At 47.0% G+C, this 17,151-nt stretch overlaps 2 protein-coding genes across 4 annotated transcripts in view; one reads left to right on the forward strand and one right to left on the reverse strand.

The window, feature by feature from the left end:
- LOC135818800 (TBC domain-containing protein kinase-like protein) overlaps positions 1-3,041 on the forward strand; it is a 72,257-nt gene extending 69,216 nt beyond the window's left edge. For both annotated transcript variants that reach the window (XM_065332042.1, XM_065332045.1), the window contains one exon: positions 2,586-3,041. In XM_065332042.1, the coding sequence (XP_065188114.1) occupies positions 2,586-2,696 (111 nt within the window). In that variant the 3' untranslated portion in view covers positions 2,697-3,041. The remainder of the gene's footprint in view (positions 1-2,585) is intronic.
- LOC135818834 (uncharacterized) lies at positions 2,983-8,338 on the reverse strand. Of its 2 annotated transcripts, XM_065332055.1 has the most exons (4): positions 7,927-8,338; positions 7,701-7,796; positions 7,476-7,544; positions 2,983-4,403 (listed from the first exon to the last, which is right to left on the reverse strand). In XM_065332055.1, the coding sequence occupies exons 2-4, from the start codon at positions 7,779-7,781 to the stop codon at positions 3,498-3,500; spliced, it is 1,056 nt and encodes a 351-aa protein (XP_065188127.1). In that variant the 5' UTR covers positions 7,782-7,796; positions 7,927-8,338; the 3' UTR covers positions 2,983-3,497. The 2 variants fall into 2 exon arrangements, with proteins under 2 accessions (XP_065188127.1, XP_065188132.1); XM_065332060.1 differs by lacking the exons at positions 7,476-7,544; positions 7,701-7,796; positions 7,927-8,338 and adding an exon at positions 5,135-5,158.
- Positions 8,339-17,151: the final 8,813 nt, after the last annotated feature.

Raw genomic sequence — 17,151 nt, forward strand, 5'->3', positions numbered from 1 at the left:
TACTGTACAGCATTCAGAAGGACGTACTACACTAGGACTACTAGTACTGTATGTCCTGCCAATGTTACAATACATTCACACAGCTACTGCAGAATGCAACATACTAGTTGATATCCAGCCCTGCCCTAGCTTCTCTTGCTTTTCAGTTCCCCTTTCATTCTTTTTCTTTCTCCCCTCTAGCTCTATTACCGCCATGGCTGGCTATCGCCCACATCACCATTTCATTGGCTAGTGCCACGTGATTGTGAATAAATAAAATAAATAAATAATAAATGTCATGTACATGTATGTATATGTATGTATGTATGTAAATGTGCACAGTGTCATTGTAGAGCATGCTGGCTTCTGGAGGAATCAGCATGAAATCAACCTAGTACATGTACCTCCCTTGGCTAGGGGTACAGTGCTGTGACTTGTGCGGCGTCAGGGGTCTACCAGCTCCAGGCCAAGATTTCCTATTCCAGTGGCCAGTACAATCGTGTGCATTCAGTGTAGTAGTAGAGTCGTGTAGTCTTCTGACCTGGTTGTCACTGAATCCCCTGATGCAGTTCTATTACTCTATTAGCAAGTAGCGTGTACATAGGATAGGTGGTATTCGTGATCTCTACCCTCCTACATGTACATGTAGGTACATGAGTGAATTGGTGTCCTAGGTACAGGAGTCAGGACTGAGGTGGTGGGCAGGGATTCGTAATCTCTACTCACTGTTCTTTTTCTTGGATCAAGCGCATTGCCTGTGCATGCTGAGCAAGGGCATCTCGTATGGATTCGCTGGCCTCGTACTTTATAGGATTGATTCCCTTCGTGTATCGCACCGTGTGCAGGATATCGTAGGAAGAGGTCACGTGTTATTCGGTTGCCTGCCATGCCCCTGCTTGCCATGCCCCATGGACCAGGCACGGTTGCCTTTCCCTTGGTCCAGGATAATGATACAGTCAGACCTCGCTTATCCGGTCCTCTTTTATCTGGACCCCTTGCCATCCGGAAAAAATTGTTGGTTACCAATTTACAGCATATGTCATGCATACATACAGTATGCATGTTTGATTATCCGGTTTCAACCTCTGACTTTTTAAAGAAGTGTACCTTGATTTGTATGGTGTATGTATTCCCGGAGCTCTATTGCACAGCTAGCTGCAGGGTGTCCGGTGCCCATGGGCTGCTTGAAAGAAGAAAAAAAGGTGCCCAGTGGTCGAGTCTGTACGTCGTACGGGTAGGCAATCTAGCTTTGGGTGTTACAAGTACTAACAGCTGTTTTCTTTGCAATCCCCCCATATTTTACTGGTTATGTTGACCCCGGTCATAAAATTGTAAGTCAACCCCCATGTCCGGAGGTCTTCTTTCTGGGGTTTTTCTAAGTTTTTTTCACCCAACCAAGCACTACTACCAAGCGCTGTAAATACAATCGGCAGCTTTTTACCGACCGAGACACCGAAATTAAAACGCTGATGAAATTTTCACATCCGCTTTGGTGGTGTACATGTACTAGTGTTTCCACCGTGCCGAAAATAAATCACTGCCGAAATGTCGAAAATCATGACACAGTGTAATGCCGAAATTTTGTATATTTACAGTAACACATGCAGCGAATTAGTGAACCACTTCTTTCTCATCGGAAGGTGAAACGTCCGAATCCTGGCAAAAAATGCGTACACGTAATGCACTTGCGCATGTGGTGCAGGTCGTTTTTGGAAGTTACCGGTATACCGTTGGTTCCTAACTTCCTAGTTACAAGTCGAATCATGGTTGTAAGTAGTTGACCCCCACTTTTTTGTTCGATTTTTGACGTAAACAGTCGACTTTTAAACTGGAAAATACGGCACTGCAGTCAGTCCATTCACAAAAAGATGGGCTCTGGCGAGCTCCGGTATTAGGCGATTTTTCACGATTTTATCGTACACAGTGCAGTGCTGTGAAATTTGAAAAAAAGGGTCCAAAAAGGGTACCTGAGCTGGGGTTCGAACCGTACAATGCACTGTTGCAGGCAGGGTCAAACGCCCTGGATTTTGATAGGTTTTCCCAATTCAGTGCTCTTGGGGCAAAACCTGGCCGAAATCCTATTCTTGCTATGGCTTGCTTTTTGGGGAAATGGACTTTAAAAACATAATTGGAGAGGATTCCATAGGGGATTGCAGAAAAAAATTCTAAAAAACTCAATGTTGACTCATTTATGGCCAAAAGCTAGAAGTCCATCTTTTTCTGAATGGACTGTAGCAGTGGATAACTTTGCAGGTGCTGCAAGGATGGTCAGCCAAGCAATCACGTGTGAGTAGTCACAACCCATCTGCTGAGCACAGCAAGCGACTGACTTTTTCTCATCCAATATGACCGGCAAATATAACGGTCGTTCCTGATTCCTTCCATGAATTTGGGTTTTCGTTCAAATAAAACAGGCAGTTGTGAATGCAGACCATGACTTTGACACTGAATGAGAAAACAATTGCCTGTGGCTTCATTGGAGCTAACTCTCATTTCCATTTTGAGTTCTTTTGGTACGGGAAAGGCACATGCATACACGATCTTCCTTTGTACTGGCTGGATGAATTCGAACCGTTCCTTTCCCGTGTTCTCATCTTTTCTTCCAGTTTGCTCGCAAGCTTGTTCACCTCGGCTACGCTCGGGTGTGTGTCGTCCGCGGCGGTGCCAGCTACCTGAGTGCCCTCGGCTTGCTGACAGCATTCAAGGAGAACGAATGAGCACAACATGCCAGTCATACTTGGTAATTCCAGTCTGTATACACACCCAAAACCATGGCAACAGATGGTAGAAACTGGTATTCATTATTTTATAATTGGATTTCTAATTTGGCTCCCGTTGAATAATATTAGCTGCATGGAGAAGAACTTTCAATTTTTATCACATAACTCCCAACACAAAACAAATCTCATATTCCATACAAATTTTTCAATTTTTCAAAGGTTCTCTTTCATGCCCTTCATACAAACGCATGCTCTTCATACAAACGCAATGTGCACGGACAGATGACACACGAAACATGTTGTAGAAGATTCTACTTGAACTCGATTTCAAGCAGCCAATAATCAATCTTGTAGTGTGATGAGAGAGTATGTAGAGCCCATATCACAGAAGTTTGCTGCATCAAGTCATTGGGTTGGAATGGCCCAGCGCTGCTGGCAATTAAAAAAAGTAGAGCTTAAAAGTGAACAACTGTTCTAAGGGAATTTCACATACTACTTCAACATTTGAATTTCAAGACGTCCTAAACATGTACAGACAAGCAACAAGAGATTGTCCGTACAGGTGACGCAATAATAATATAATAAGATATTACAATATGGCTGCTGCTGCTGCTCTACAGTAGCGGAGCAACTGACAACAACAAGTCCCGTCAACAACAAAAACAGAATCATAATCATCACCATCTCTCTGCATGTTCAAAGTATGTACACTGGTTTTCTCACCAGTGATTTTCTCTTGAAATTAGCTCAAACTGCACGAGCAGTATATGGGAAACAATGTGGACCCACCATCCTTACTCACACAGCGAGAATTGACTGGCTGTACGTGCGGCGGTGCTGGTGATAGCGACCCGCGCTGCTCTCGCTCAAGCTGCGCGTGGGCGTCCGATACACAGTGTGGCGCGGCGCGTACTCATCCACCTCACTGCGGAACGGACTCCAGACACGCTTCTCCATGAAGAACACCAGGACAACGAGCATAATGCCAGCCATAGCATCAACGCCGTAATGATGATTGGAGTAGAGCGCCGCCCACGTGATCCAGCAGACGTGAAACGCAGCAAATTTCTTATTCACCCACGGCCGGCTCATTAGGATGATCATGGGCCAGGCCACGTGTAGCGATGGCATGGCACCAAACGTCACAGGAGACTTGCTATAAATACTATGGAATACGCTGATGCCCAGGCGAGCATCCAGCCGCTGGAAGCCGCCCTCATTTGGCGACACGCTGATTAGCTTGCCGTCGTCGTCGTCAAATACCGCGGAATCGGCGAACCATGGCGGTGCTGTGGGAAAGATGAACTGAATGCAGAGTGCTGACAGGTTTACCCATCCGGCGCACCAGAAGAAGCGGAATATTAGCGGCCGCCGTCGCTTGTCGGATAGTAAATAAAGGCCAAAGAGCACCGGCAGCGGGAAGTGAACTAGGTATGGTATGGCAGCAATGAAGTCCAGTAGCGGGTGTGCAAACTTAGCCAGAATACGATGCGGCAGACACTGGAACACCATCTCCTCCAGCCAGGGCAGAACGTTGATGTTGGGTCGCGACACACTCGCTATGCCGGTGAACTCGCGGAAGAATGCATAGTAGCGGAAGAACAGGATGTACAGAACAAACGGAATTGCGGCGTAAAACACCAGCTTGATGGGTAAACAGCTGAACGCCTCCTTATAGAACCGGAACATTTCTGAACCTTCCGCCTGGACAAGACAACACACACAAACAGAATGGAAATAAGTTAGTTACACACATGACAGGAGGATGAAAGGGGTTAGAGGAAAGCGCGGTATTAAAACCAAACCCTCGTACCCTAAACAATAATTATTATACACAGTGGGGTGAAACGTTGGTGTCTTTCCCCCCCCCCCCCCCCCCGTAGTAGCACATCACTATCACAAGCCAACTATGGTATGTGTGGCTGCAACTGGATAAACACATAATCACAGCGGAGATTGAGTAAAGGAACACATAATCACAGGGGAGATTGAGTAAATAATCACAGCGGAGATTGAGTAAAGGAACACATAATCACAGCGGAGATTGAGTAAATAATCACAGCGGAGATTGAGTAAAGGAACACATAATCACAGCGGAGATTGGGTAAAGGAACACATGATCACACAACCACACATGATTGGACAAGCGCACGTAGCCTGAAGGATCCCACTAGCTTGTGAGATTCGCCATAATTTGATAACACTATCCCCAAATGATAAGGAATGATAAGGGCTGCTATATGATTGCCTGCACTGGTGACAGACCCTACTGAGGCCTCTGCAGCCTTGTTAGTTGTCACCTACTCACAACCAAAGATCAGACAACCCACGTACATAGTCATTGTGAATTACATGCACAAGCGCAGTAAGCTCCAGGCGTCGTCCTCAAAGAAACTTATTTCTGACTTCATCGTTGGAACATCACACTAACTTACACGTAGCATGAGTACTACTAGTTGTACTTTGTATCTCAAACTCCACCCTATTGACCTACATGTATTCTATCTACTCAATAGATAGAATACAGTACACAGTACAAGAGTATTATCAGTGTGTATCTTATCATACTAAAGTCTATCAAAAGTACACATGTGGACACAATGGACACAGCACCCTCGCTAAGTAAGTAACTAAAAAGTATGCTAGCATGCTCCTGAACTCTGCACTACTCCACTAGACTGCAAAGAGTAGAAAGGGCACTTCCAGTTCCTGCTGTAGTGCTACTTGTGGGACACTTTGGACATCCTAATTTGACCACACGTCCTGCCCTTTTCAGCACGTCCAGGGAAAAGCAGCATGATCCACCTCTAAAGTCCCATGATGTCCAATAAAGTAACAAGTAATTAGTTAGTTCTAAACAACTCAAGACAAGTGTAGTGCAATGACCGTGTGTGTGTTTCCTACATGCTACATGAACCTATTCTACTGCAACAGAATGAAACAAAGCTAAAAAGGCTGGCAAGACCACGGTGCATGGCACAATGACTAAGTATGGTGCAGGCAGGACCATGCCACCTGGCGGCTGGCACATCATGTTGCATGATGCGTAACACCCAGCTTCACAGAGCAGGAAAGGCTAGCCATCACCATACTCCATACTAGCCAATGCCACACAGATGCAGAGTTACACAGGTGTACCACTCTTGGCAGCACACAAGTATACGTACAAGTAACCAGTTCAAGACTCACTGGACAACTATAAATAAAGTATAATCACTCCCATCTAGGTATCAACACATCTAGGTATGCACTGATCTAGGTATCTACATGACTGATTTAGGTGTGTGCATCTAGGTATGCAGCCGTATCGCCACATGCAGCAGATTACCCAACATGATGATATGAAGGCCAGCAGCACGGCAACACCAGCAACAGCAGCAGTAACAGCAGCAGCAGCAATGGCAGTGAATACTATAACGCAGTGCTTCCCCGGTATATGGGGCCAGGAGCAATACGGGCATGCCTGATTCCACCTCATTAGGCCCTAAGCATTCATTTCATTCTTGCTGTGCTCCCCAGCATGATCTGTGCCCGATACATACACACAATTTCGGAAACAAGCTTACTGGTGTAGGTCAAACCTAAAAAAATCTGTCCAAATTGGAATAATAATGGCATTGCCCTAACATGAACGATGGCCTCCTGTCCTCCACAGAACAGGACATGCCAAGAATGGTGTTGCTAATCCGAAAATAACGGAATTATCCATTTGCTCCCTAGTGCCTGAAATGCATTTACAAGTAGGATTAAGCTCTGACACCTGACACAAAGTGATGGCAGCAAAGAGGGTATGAGTTGTCAGCTCATTCAGTAGTTGGCTCATAAGCCAACTCAACTGTACTGGAATGCACCCTGGACTGTCTTTGGAGAAAGTCTGCATGGTCTATGTCTAACCGTGCCACACAAGGAACATACTGCCAAGTCCAGAGTCTGCGAGACTCAAGCCAAATCCGTCCTGAGTGACAACCACATAAGACATATGACCTACAGCTCCCACCCTCAACCACATGCCATTCGCACAGCTAACAACGTCCAACCTAGGCTATGGCTGTGGCGCAACGCTCAGAAGAGAAGTAGCACCAGCCTTTCCAATTCCAGTCTGCATCGACACGACGACAGGCTACCAGTTTGCACGTACACTGCACGTAAGTGAGTTTGTTGAGCGCGCAAAGCCATGCAGTTTAGTACCTGTCAGGCAAACTGAACAAATCTCGCTTGCAGCCATGTCCACACATGCAGAGCAGTGCGTTTCGCCTGCCACCTCGGGAAGGCGTCTTCTTCCTCTACTAGTACTAGTAATTTTTCACTGAAATGCGACTATCGGAACGCAGCAATCCACTGGTAGAAAGACGCTGCGTGACACCGATAGTGGCCATTGTGAGTGAACATAGGAGAGTGCTCGAGATGCAATAATGCAACCACTTCCACACTTGCAGCGCGATTCATACGTACAAGCCTTTGCAGCGTCAATCTGACAATCACATTCTCTCACGCCTTGAACTTGAAGTCATATCGCCACATCGTGAGCGAGTTCTCGGTTTTTTTCTAGTGGCCACGGCAGGCATGCATGCCTAGAGGAAGAGTGCACACCCTGCACTCACACAAGCCCACTACGGCACTAGTACTGCGCTCACTGCACGGCAACTACAGCACGCTTCTCCGGCACAAGGGAAGCTTTACAAATGCTACTACTATTGCTAGTCATTACATACGAGTGGGGTTCACAGGTCACCAGTCCAGACAGCCGCAACCTCGGCAACCACGCACAAAACTCACTTTTTTTCTCCGCGCGTAGTCTTCTACTGCAACATGGACAGTACTGAGAAAGCTGTTCCATGTCAGCGTCTGCAGAAAGTCAAATCCACAGCCAAAGCACACCCGTACACACGCAGACGAAACAAACTCCCCAGTTGATACACGTTTGCAAACATGTCAAATAAACTGCCGACCAAACCAACACGGCCTCACCCAGGACAATTAATTACACGATACCTCACTCACCTTCCCCTTTTGCTTTAGACCGTCATGTGTCTCCTGAATTTTCTTGAATAATGGCTCTGCCATTCGTTTCACATACGACATCCTTCCCCTCTGCACCTGGTCAAATTGAAAGCAAGCACGAAGAGCCAGGCCGAGTCAACAAGCAACCTCCTCGCACCGGGAAAGGACACTGCAGCCATGCAACACTGAAGACTTCGGCAGAGCAATGACCTCTGCAATCCTTTACCTTGCGAACCTCGGCAGGCCCGAGAGGGCTCGAGGCAACTGACTGACCTCTTGCACTGCACCACGTACAGTTCGGAGTCGGAAAAGTATTTCCCCAGCCACACAAACTGCAGCTCGATATACGAGCGACTGTCCACGAGAAACGAATGAAGAGCAGTGCAGAGCTGCGTCTACTTCTGGCACACCACCTCACCAAAGACAAGATACACTACAGTACTGTCAGTAGGAGAAAATCCAGCGAAAGCCTACACTAAATAGAGCAAAGAGGGAAAGAAGGGAATGAGACCACCCAGTCAGGATAGATCAGTGCAGTTCTGCCAGTGGATGGACGTGAGCGTGCAGACTGAAATGAAGCGTGAGGAAAACGACGGTCAGATTTCGTGCTTGCACTTGTTATATCCACCGCCGCCATTTGCATGATTTGCAGCCCTAGCTCACCAAACGCGCTACCGCTACACTAGCATTCGCACCTGCACTACACTCACTCAGTCTACAGAGTCATACTACAGTCTACCTGGCACACTACTCTAGTACATGTACTAGATCTACGCGCTCGACAGCTAGCTAGCCACATCAGTTCCATCATGATTTTCGTGCTCTCGCATGCATGATACATGCGCATGCAGGCTCATGTCATGAGCTAACCTCATGCGCACTGCGGACTAGTATTACTATTACAGTATTAGTAATAGTAATACCATGGTATACGGAGACTAGAGCTACAGTGGAGATAATGATAGCTATCACCAGATCACTGTCTGTACATGACTACATGCATGATCATTCATATCAGGGAGTCGTAACGACTCCCTGATTCATAATAATAATCATAAAAATTAATGATAAAGGCTACAGAGCCTACAGCTGTACACACTAGTACATGACTATGCATTGTGACTGTACATACTGTGAGTACAGTCAGTACATACGCGCTAGTCTATGCTTCGTGACCTCAATATCTGATACAGGTCATCGACACGTGGGCAGTGGGCAGATCTACCTCAGTAGTGCCTGTCCTTCCACTGACTTCCCTGACACCATGTGCCAGGGAGTCTCATCCATCTACGACTCCCTGCCTGACACTGAATCATGTTGATATTATTAGTACCTCTAGTCTAGACTAGTTCTAGTAGTAGTAGTAGTAGCAGGGAGTCGTAAAAGCCCGGGAGAGGACACGGGATGCGCGCACGCGGACGATGTTTGCCTCGGCCAGAAAGTGAAGCACGCTAGGCCGGCGCGGCCGGATCTGCTCGATCCACGGCGCTGTGCTTGTCTTCAGGGCAGGGAGTCCTAAAATACCAATATTTTACAACTCGTTGTTGACACCATTATCCGAAACTGGTGGCGAAGGAAGGATAAACATGATTGTATGTCTGTCAGACTCAGTACAGGGGTGGGGAGTTGAGTGTGTGTGTGTGTGGGGGGGGGGGGGGAGGCGTGTGTATGTGCACATGTGCTTGTACTTTTGTGTGTGTTTGTACAGTGTTTGTGTGTGTGCTTGTGTGTGTGCGCGCGAACGTGTGTGTGCATTTTTGTGCACAATTCCGTTATGAAGTACAAATGATAGGTTTACCTTTTGTACACTCGCCAAGACTTCCGTTTCCTAAACGGCTCAAGTCACCGCGTACTCAGTATACGAGTAGAAAAGTGTTGAAATTATCAAGATTTATAAATAACGACCTGCAACCATGTACAATGTAGATAGATAGGGAACACACATTGACTGTTTTTAAAAGAATCCAGGCATTATCATGAATCATGGAACGAGTGCGTAATAATGCTCTATGTTGCGTTTTGACGATGCTGAAGGAAGGGAGCCGTCGCGATTTACTCACAACACACGCACAGAAGTCCACTCGACTGCAATTTCTGACACAAATTCATAAATCCACGAGTACGCCGAGGAAGCTCAGCGGATCTCCACAAGAACTTTCGCCCATCACCTGCAATGGAATATGGGCTGTATGATACGACCAGTGGTTAACACGGGAAGTGGCGTCATTTTCCACAAATCTCGTTTCATTCACAACCATTTGACTGCAATTCAGTGCAATTTCTGCCGCAAATTCAACTCCACGAGTACGAGGAAGCTCAGCGGATCTCAACACGAACGTTCGCCCATCACCTGCAATGGAATATGGGCTGTATGCTACGACCAGCGGCTAACACGGGAAGTGGCGTCATTTTCCACAAATCTCGTTTCATTCACAACCATTTGACTGCAATTCAGTGCAATTTCTGCCACAAATTCAACTCCACGAGTACGAGGAAACTCAGCGGATCTCAACACGAACGTTGGCCCATCACCTGCAATGGAATATGGGCTGTATGCTACGACCAGCGGCTAACACGGGAAGTGGCGTCATTTTCCACAAATCTCGTTTCATTCACAACCATTTGACTGCAATTCAGTGCAATTTCTGCCACAAATTCAACTCCACGAGTACGAGGAAACTCAGCGGATCTCAACACGAACGTTGGCCCATCACCTGCAATGGAATATGGGCTGTATGCTACGACCAGCGGCTAACACGGGAAGTGGCGTCATTTTCCACAAATCTCGTTTCATTCACAACCATTTGACTGCAATTCAGTGCAATTTCTGCCACAAATTCAACTCCACGAGTACGAGGAAACTCAGCGGATCTCAACACGAACGTTGGCCCATCACCTGCAATGGAATATGGGCTGTATGATACGACCAGCGGCTAACACGGGAAGTGGCGTCATTTTCCACAAATCTCATTTCGTTCACCCCAACTCAAATAAAAGTGAAGTACAATTAGGGATTTGTCTTGCATTTCCATCGCCTCAGAATAAATTAACTTCGATAAACTGAGAGAGAATGAGTGAGGCAGCTGGAAGATGAGGATGAAAATAGAGATCAGAAGACTCGACGGAGCAATCGTCTCCGTGCTCTAAGAGAAATCGGAGAATGTCCCAATTAGTATTTCAAGAAGACATCACAATTTTCGAAAATAATAATTTCCTTGCCTCGCAACACCGTTCCCTGGCAGCGTTCCCCGGCAGCGCGAGGCAAAGATGTTTTCTGGGAATGTGTGCCGTGTCCTCTCCCGGGCTTTTACGACTCCCTGAGTAGTAGTAATGGACCGTATGCGTGTTAAAACAAAATGGCGTCACGATTTATTGAAAGTGGTATAGTTGGTGGAACGAGTGTTCAAACCCATTTGAACTTCATACTGTTCGTCTTCTTTTTGACATGCTCTCTTTCCATCGTCCTTAGCTTTTGTTTGTTGAGAGCTGTTTTGGCTTTCTCCTATACCTCTGGGGGATGCCAAGTGATGGATTTGAGAGGCTGGTGATGGCTGTGAGCGAGAGTTTGCCGATCGGCGTCGTCCTCGCTATAGCGATGAAAATACTAGTTACTGCGCACCTGGCAGATATCACGACACGTCGGAGCGTCCAGGAGCAAAGGAATCTTGGGTTTTCACTGGAATCTAGTTCCTCCAGCATCGTGTAGCCCACCGTCGGTGAATGGCGGTCCAGAAAGGTCGAAACTGGTCTTCTGCAGCATCTCGCAGTCCTGCGAGGCACACTGAATACGCCTGTCATGTATTCTACAAATAAAAATCACGAAGTAGTGGACTTTACAGTGATGAGCCTATCCTGTATGCTGCAAAAGACGCAGGAAATGTGACTGGTGTCCGTACACTGGACGCCAATATCATCCCAGTCTTCTCCTGCAGGATCTGTTTGACATTGACATACCGGTATGCAGTGGGTCGACATTGGCCTGGTTTGGCAGCTATCTGCCTGGGTGGATGTAGCAGGTTTGCATTGGCGCGTCGTCCAGTCCGACATTTTCTTGTAACTGTGGAGTACCGGCAGGGTTTGAGAGGTTGCTCGTGCTGTGAACACATCTCTACTGCCTGTCTCGTCCTGGAAGTGCCGTCTCGCCGCTTCCTTGCTCTACAGTCACGCCGTTATTTCGCTTTGTTTCGTGGTGCAGCTCAAAACCTGCCCAAACAACTGTGAGCTCGCAACATGGTATGGACAAATTGCACCACTCATGCTGGTTAACTAAAACCGGGATAGTCGAGTAAGCGAGTTCACTCCCTGGGCCATGGCAAGATCTGTTCAGCGCGGGCTATTCCAACCTCCAAGTGCATAGTCACCGATCGATCCATGCGATGGTGGTTGACCTACAAAGAGCCAAGGTCTACGAGTACTACTATTGGATGCTGTCTACATGCAGTCAACAAAATCAAAGTACCTCAGTATGCCCCAGAACAGGGCATGTGCATCTATAGCATGACACAACAGGGGTTCTGGCGGCACCTGTCAAACAAGCAGTAGCGACTAGTGCCAGCTACCTATTGGAGGCTAGCTGCTACAGTCTGTCACTGGAGATAATTATTATGTTCACTGTTTAGACTGAGCACAGTCAATGATGCCCAATCAATCTGCCCAATGTGTGTTGTGTTCCACCTAATTATAACGTCCCATCGCATCAACCCTACTACACGCACATGTCGTCACTCTAGCACGACTTGTGTTATTATTGTTTATTCCCGTAGCTATGCAGAAGACGTTAATTCAGTAACGTCTGGCGCTAGCCAGGGTCCACACAGCTTTAATTTGGTGTTTGTTTGTGTGTTTGTTTGTTTGTGTCACGCCTGGAGCTATCCCGTATCTGTCCCGTATCTGTCCCGTATCTGTGACTACAAAGGCTCTACAGGATTGTATATAACAGCTGTCCACAATATAATATCATCTCCAACCCCTCACCGGCGAGCTTTTCCGCTACCGGACGGCATCCACCGAGGATCAAGCCCGTCTGGATGTGGCGGCGAGTGGCGTGTGGGGAGGACGGTTTGAACGCGTTTATCTTGATGTACGGGTGTTTAACCCTTTCGCTCCTTCAAACCGTTCCTCTTCTCTCGCTGCTCGCTACCAGAGCCATGAGCGAGAGAAGCGTCGCAGGTATGGTCAGAGGGTGCAAGAAGTTGAGCGAGCCTCCTTCGTACCTGTCGTATTCTCAGCCACAGGTGGAGCCGGTCGAGCTGCTTCCGCTCTTCTCAAGCGAATTGCTGCTCTGTCTGCAGAGAAATCCGGAGAGCCATACGCAATGGTGATGGCGTTGCTGCGTTGTCGTCTTGGTTTTGGTCTCCTGCGTGCCAGTGTTGCCTGCCTTCGTGGTGCCCGGCGGATGCGCCGCGTCAATGATCAGTCTGCTGTCCTCGCAAACGCGGAGTCTGCATTGATTTAACTTTCTTTGCAACTCCTGCAGTCTAGGTACTGAGTATCATTGTTATCTTGTGTGTGTAAGTGTATGTGTGTATGCGTGAGTCAACAGCTTTGATAAAGTTATTGTGTTTACCCCTCTTGTTTTCTCAGTATTGTGTTGCTTTTAATTTTTAATCTTGCCCGTAAAAGAGGCTGTTGTATGTAAAAAAAATAAAAAATAAAACCCATATTTGCGGGTATCTGTCCCGTGCCGTACCAATAATCGTCGTATTATGTATACGACTCCCTGATGTAGAGGGAGATGTGGAAAGAAATAGGGAGCCGAGGAGGAAATTAAATTAGAATGGACACCGAATAGGTGATAGGATGCGTCAGCATAAACATACTTTGGAAGAGAGATCCCGTCGTCTCCAAAATAAGCGTGAACGAGCGATTCAGCGCCGGTCACAGGAAACGTCGGAAGAGAGAACCCGTCGACTCCAGAACGCCCGTGATCGGCAGAGTCCGCGCCGGTCCCAGGCAACGCCAGGACAGACATCCTCTCATTTGACTTAGAAAATCTCAGATTTTGAGTTTTTTGCGCTCCATACATAATTTTATTTTCATCATTTTATTGGTTTGGTGAGACTCCCATGAATGGCCATGATAGGTATCCATTTTGGGAGCCATGAGCGAGAGAAGCGTCGCAGGTATGGTCAGAGGGTGCAAGAAGTTGAGCGAGCCTCCTTCGTACCTGTCGTATTCTCAGCCACAGGTGGAGCCGGTCGAGCTGCTTCCGCTCTTCTCAAGCGAATTGCTGCTCTGTCTGCAGAGAAATCCGGAGAGCCATACGCAATGGTGATGGCGTTGCTGCGTTGTCGTCTTGGTTTTGGTCTCCTGCGTGCCAGTGTTGCCTGCCTTCGTGGTGCCCGGCGGATGCGCCGCGTCAATGATCAGTCTGCTGTCCTCGCAAACGCGGAGTCTGCATTGATTTAACTTTCTTTGCAACTCCTGCAGTCTAGGTACTGAGTATCATTGTTATCTTGTGTGTGTAAGTGTATGTGTGTATGCGTGAGTCAACAGCTTTGATAAAGTTATTGTGTTTACCCCTCTTGTTTTCTCAGTATTGTGTTGCTTTTAATTTTTAATCTTGCCCGTAAAAGAGGCTGTTGTATGTAAAAAAAATAAAAAATAAAACCCATATTTGCGGGTATCTGTCCCGTGCCGTACCAATAATCGTCGTATTATGTATACGACTCCCTGATGTAGAGGGAGATGTGGAAAGAAATAGGGAGACGAGGAGGAAATTAAATTAGAATGGACACCGAATAGGTGATAGGATGCGTCAGCATAAATATACTTTGGAAGAGAGATCCCGTCGTCTCCAAAATAAGCGTGAACGAGCGATTCAGCGCCGGTCACAGGAAACGTCGGAAGAGAGAACCCGTCGACTCCAGAACGCCCGTGATCGGCAGAGTCCGCGCCGGTCCCAGGCAACGCCAGGACAGACATCCTCTCATTTGACTTAGAAAATCTCAGATTTTGAGTTTTTTGCGCTCCATACATAATTTTATTTTCATCATTTTATTGGTTTGGTGAGACTCCCATGAATGGCCATGATAGGTATCCATTTACCTCTGGAGAAGCCGTAAATAAACAAACAAAACGTCAGGACAGACATCCCGTCGAGTCCAGAACGCCCGTGATCGGCAGAGTCTAAGCCGGCCCCCGGAATCGTCAGGACAGACAACCCGTCGAGTCCAGAACGCCCCTGATCGGCAGAGTCAGCGCCGGTCCCAGGAGACGTCAGGACAGACATCCCGTCGACGCGCAGAAAAACTAAATCTGAAGCCTCTTTTGCCGTCGGACAGGATACGTATTTTAGGAGACTAAAGTTATGTAATGTGCTCCACAGGCAACCATGCATTCGGCGTCGTCATTGGCTCAACAGGTCAATGTACATGTACATGTATTACTACAAAAAGGCCAGAAAATCCGATTACTGTATTAAAATCAACTAATTTTCGCTGGCGATTTAGTTTCGCTGATTTCGCCGCTTGGTACCTACCGGCCAAAGTAAATCGCAGGCCAAAGTTTGTCATATAGGCAAATGATGCATGATTGACCAATGGATGCATGTGAGAGCAAAAATACCGATCGATTTCAAATTTAACGTGAAATTGCGCGTCACGTCGGAAATAACGGGCATCTTAACCTCTCTAAAAGACAGGTTTTTATTTCTCATCGGCCAAAATTTGTTGATTTACAGTATAAGGAGATAAAAGAAAAGAAGGAGCAAACCAAAAGTAGATGATTATTCCCGTAGCTATGCAGAAGACGTTACTTCAGTAACGTCTGGCGCTAGCCAGGGTCCACACAGCTTTAATTTGGTGTTTGTTTGTGTGTTTGTTTGTTTGTGTCACGCCTGGAGCTATCCCGTATCTGTCCCGTATCTGTCCCGTATCTGTGACTACAAAGGCTCTACAGGATTGTGCATAACAGCTGTCCACAATATTTGCGGGCTCCTGTATCTGTCCCGTACCGTACCAATATTCGTCGTATTATGTATACGACTCCCTGATGTAGAGGGAGATTTGGAAAGAAATAGGGAGACGGGGAGGAAATTAAATTAGAATAGACGCCGAATAGGTGATAGGATGCGTCAGCATAAACATACTTTGGAAGAGAGATCCCGTCGTTCCCAGGAAACGTCAGGACAGACTTCCCGTCGACTCCAGAACGCCCGTGATGGGCAGAGTCAGCGCCGGTCCCAGGAAACGTCAGGACAGACATCCTGTCCACTCCAGAACGCCCGTGATCGGCAGAGTCAACGCCGGTCAAAGGAAATCAAAGGAAAAAATATATCCATCAGTTCTAACAACATGCACGATGAGCTGGGCAACAAAGCATAGCGTAGGGCCCTGAGCTTGCAAGCTCTCTCGTTTGGTGTTTGTTTGTGTGTTTGTTTGTTTGTGTCACGCCTGGAGCTATCCCGTATCTGTCCCGTATCTGTCCCGTATCTGTGACTACAAAGGCTCTACAGGATTGTGCATAACAGCTGTCCACAATATTTGCGGGCTCCTGTATCTGTCCCGTACCGTACCAATATTCGTCGTATTATGTATACGACTCCCTGATGTAGAGGGAGATTTGGAAAGAAATAGGGAGACGGGGAGGAAATTAAATTAGAATAGACGCCGAATAGGTGATAGGATGCGTCAGCATAAACATACTTTGGAAGAGAGATCCCGTCGTTCCCAGGAAACGTCAGGACAGACTTCCCGTCGACTCCAGAACGCCCGTGATGGGCAGAGTCAGCGCCGGTCCCAGGAAACGTCAGGACAGACATCCTGTCCACTCCAGAACGCCCGTGATCGGCAGAGTCAACGCCGGTCAAAGGAAATCAAAGGAAAAAATATATCCATCAGTTCTAACAACATGCACGATGAGCTGGGCAACAAAGCATAGCGTAGGGCCCTGAGCTTGCAAGCTCTCTCGTTTTGATTCGCACGATAAATAGAGCACAATAAACGTTAACTTGACCGAAGGTTAAAGGCGACTGCAGATAGAGGAACACATCGAGGTACAGGTACCGGCATCAATACAGTATCAGAGAGAAACAAACAAAAATGAGAGGTACGCAGAAAAACTCTCGTAAGCCCAAGGGGAAGTGGTTGATGAGGGATGAATGCACTCTCCACGCTCGTCTACACTGTTCGTGGAAATGCACACATACAATAATATACAACATAGCAATAGCATGCACAGAACCGAACAATTTCATGTTCACACATGCAAGCACAGACATGAACATTAGTACCAAAAGCCGATACAGACAATATCCCCATACACACAGACGCACACACACACACAATGTCCCATGTATGCGCCCGTGGCGAGAAAAGCACGCAAATCTAAAAATGCACTGGATGTGAACCCACAGATTTTCTCTTATAGCAACGATAGCGGATCTGATTCTGAATGAAACACACACACAATACAATCATTGAATGCCCATCCGCAGATGATGGCAGGTCCT

Source organism: Sycon ciliatum, chromosome 1 (genome assembly GCF_964019385.1).
Source record: "Sycon ciliatum chromosome 1, ocSycCili1.1, whole genome shotgun sequence".
Lineage (NCBI taxonomy): Eukaryota > Metazoa > Porifera > Calcarea > Leucosolenida > Sycettidae > Sycon > Sycon ciliatum.

Bases quoted from the DNA above. Each gene is read 5' to 3' on its own strand.
- LOC135818834 (XM_065332055.1), bottom strand. From the start codon at position 7,781: ATGTCGTATGTGAAACGAATGGCAGAGCCATTATTCAAGAAAATTCAG. The intron at 7,545-7,700 runs GTGAGTGAGGTA...GACTTTCTGCAG, and splicing joins GTCTAAAGCAAAAGGGGAAG to ACGCTGACATGGAACAGCTT. The intron at 4,404-7,475 runs GTGAGTTTTGTG...TGTCTTGTCCAG, and splicing joins ACTACGCGCGGAGAAAAAAA to GCGGAAGGTTCAGAAATGTT.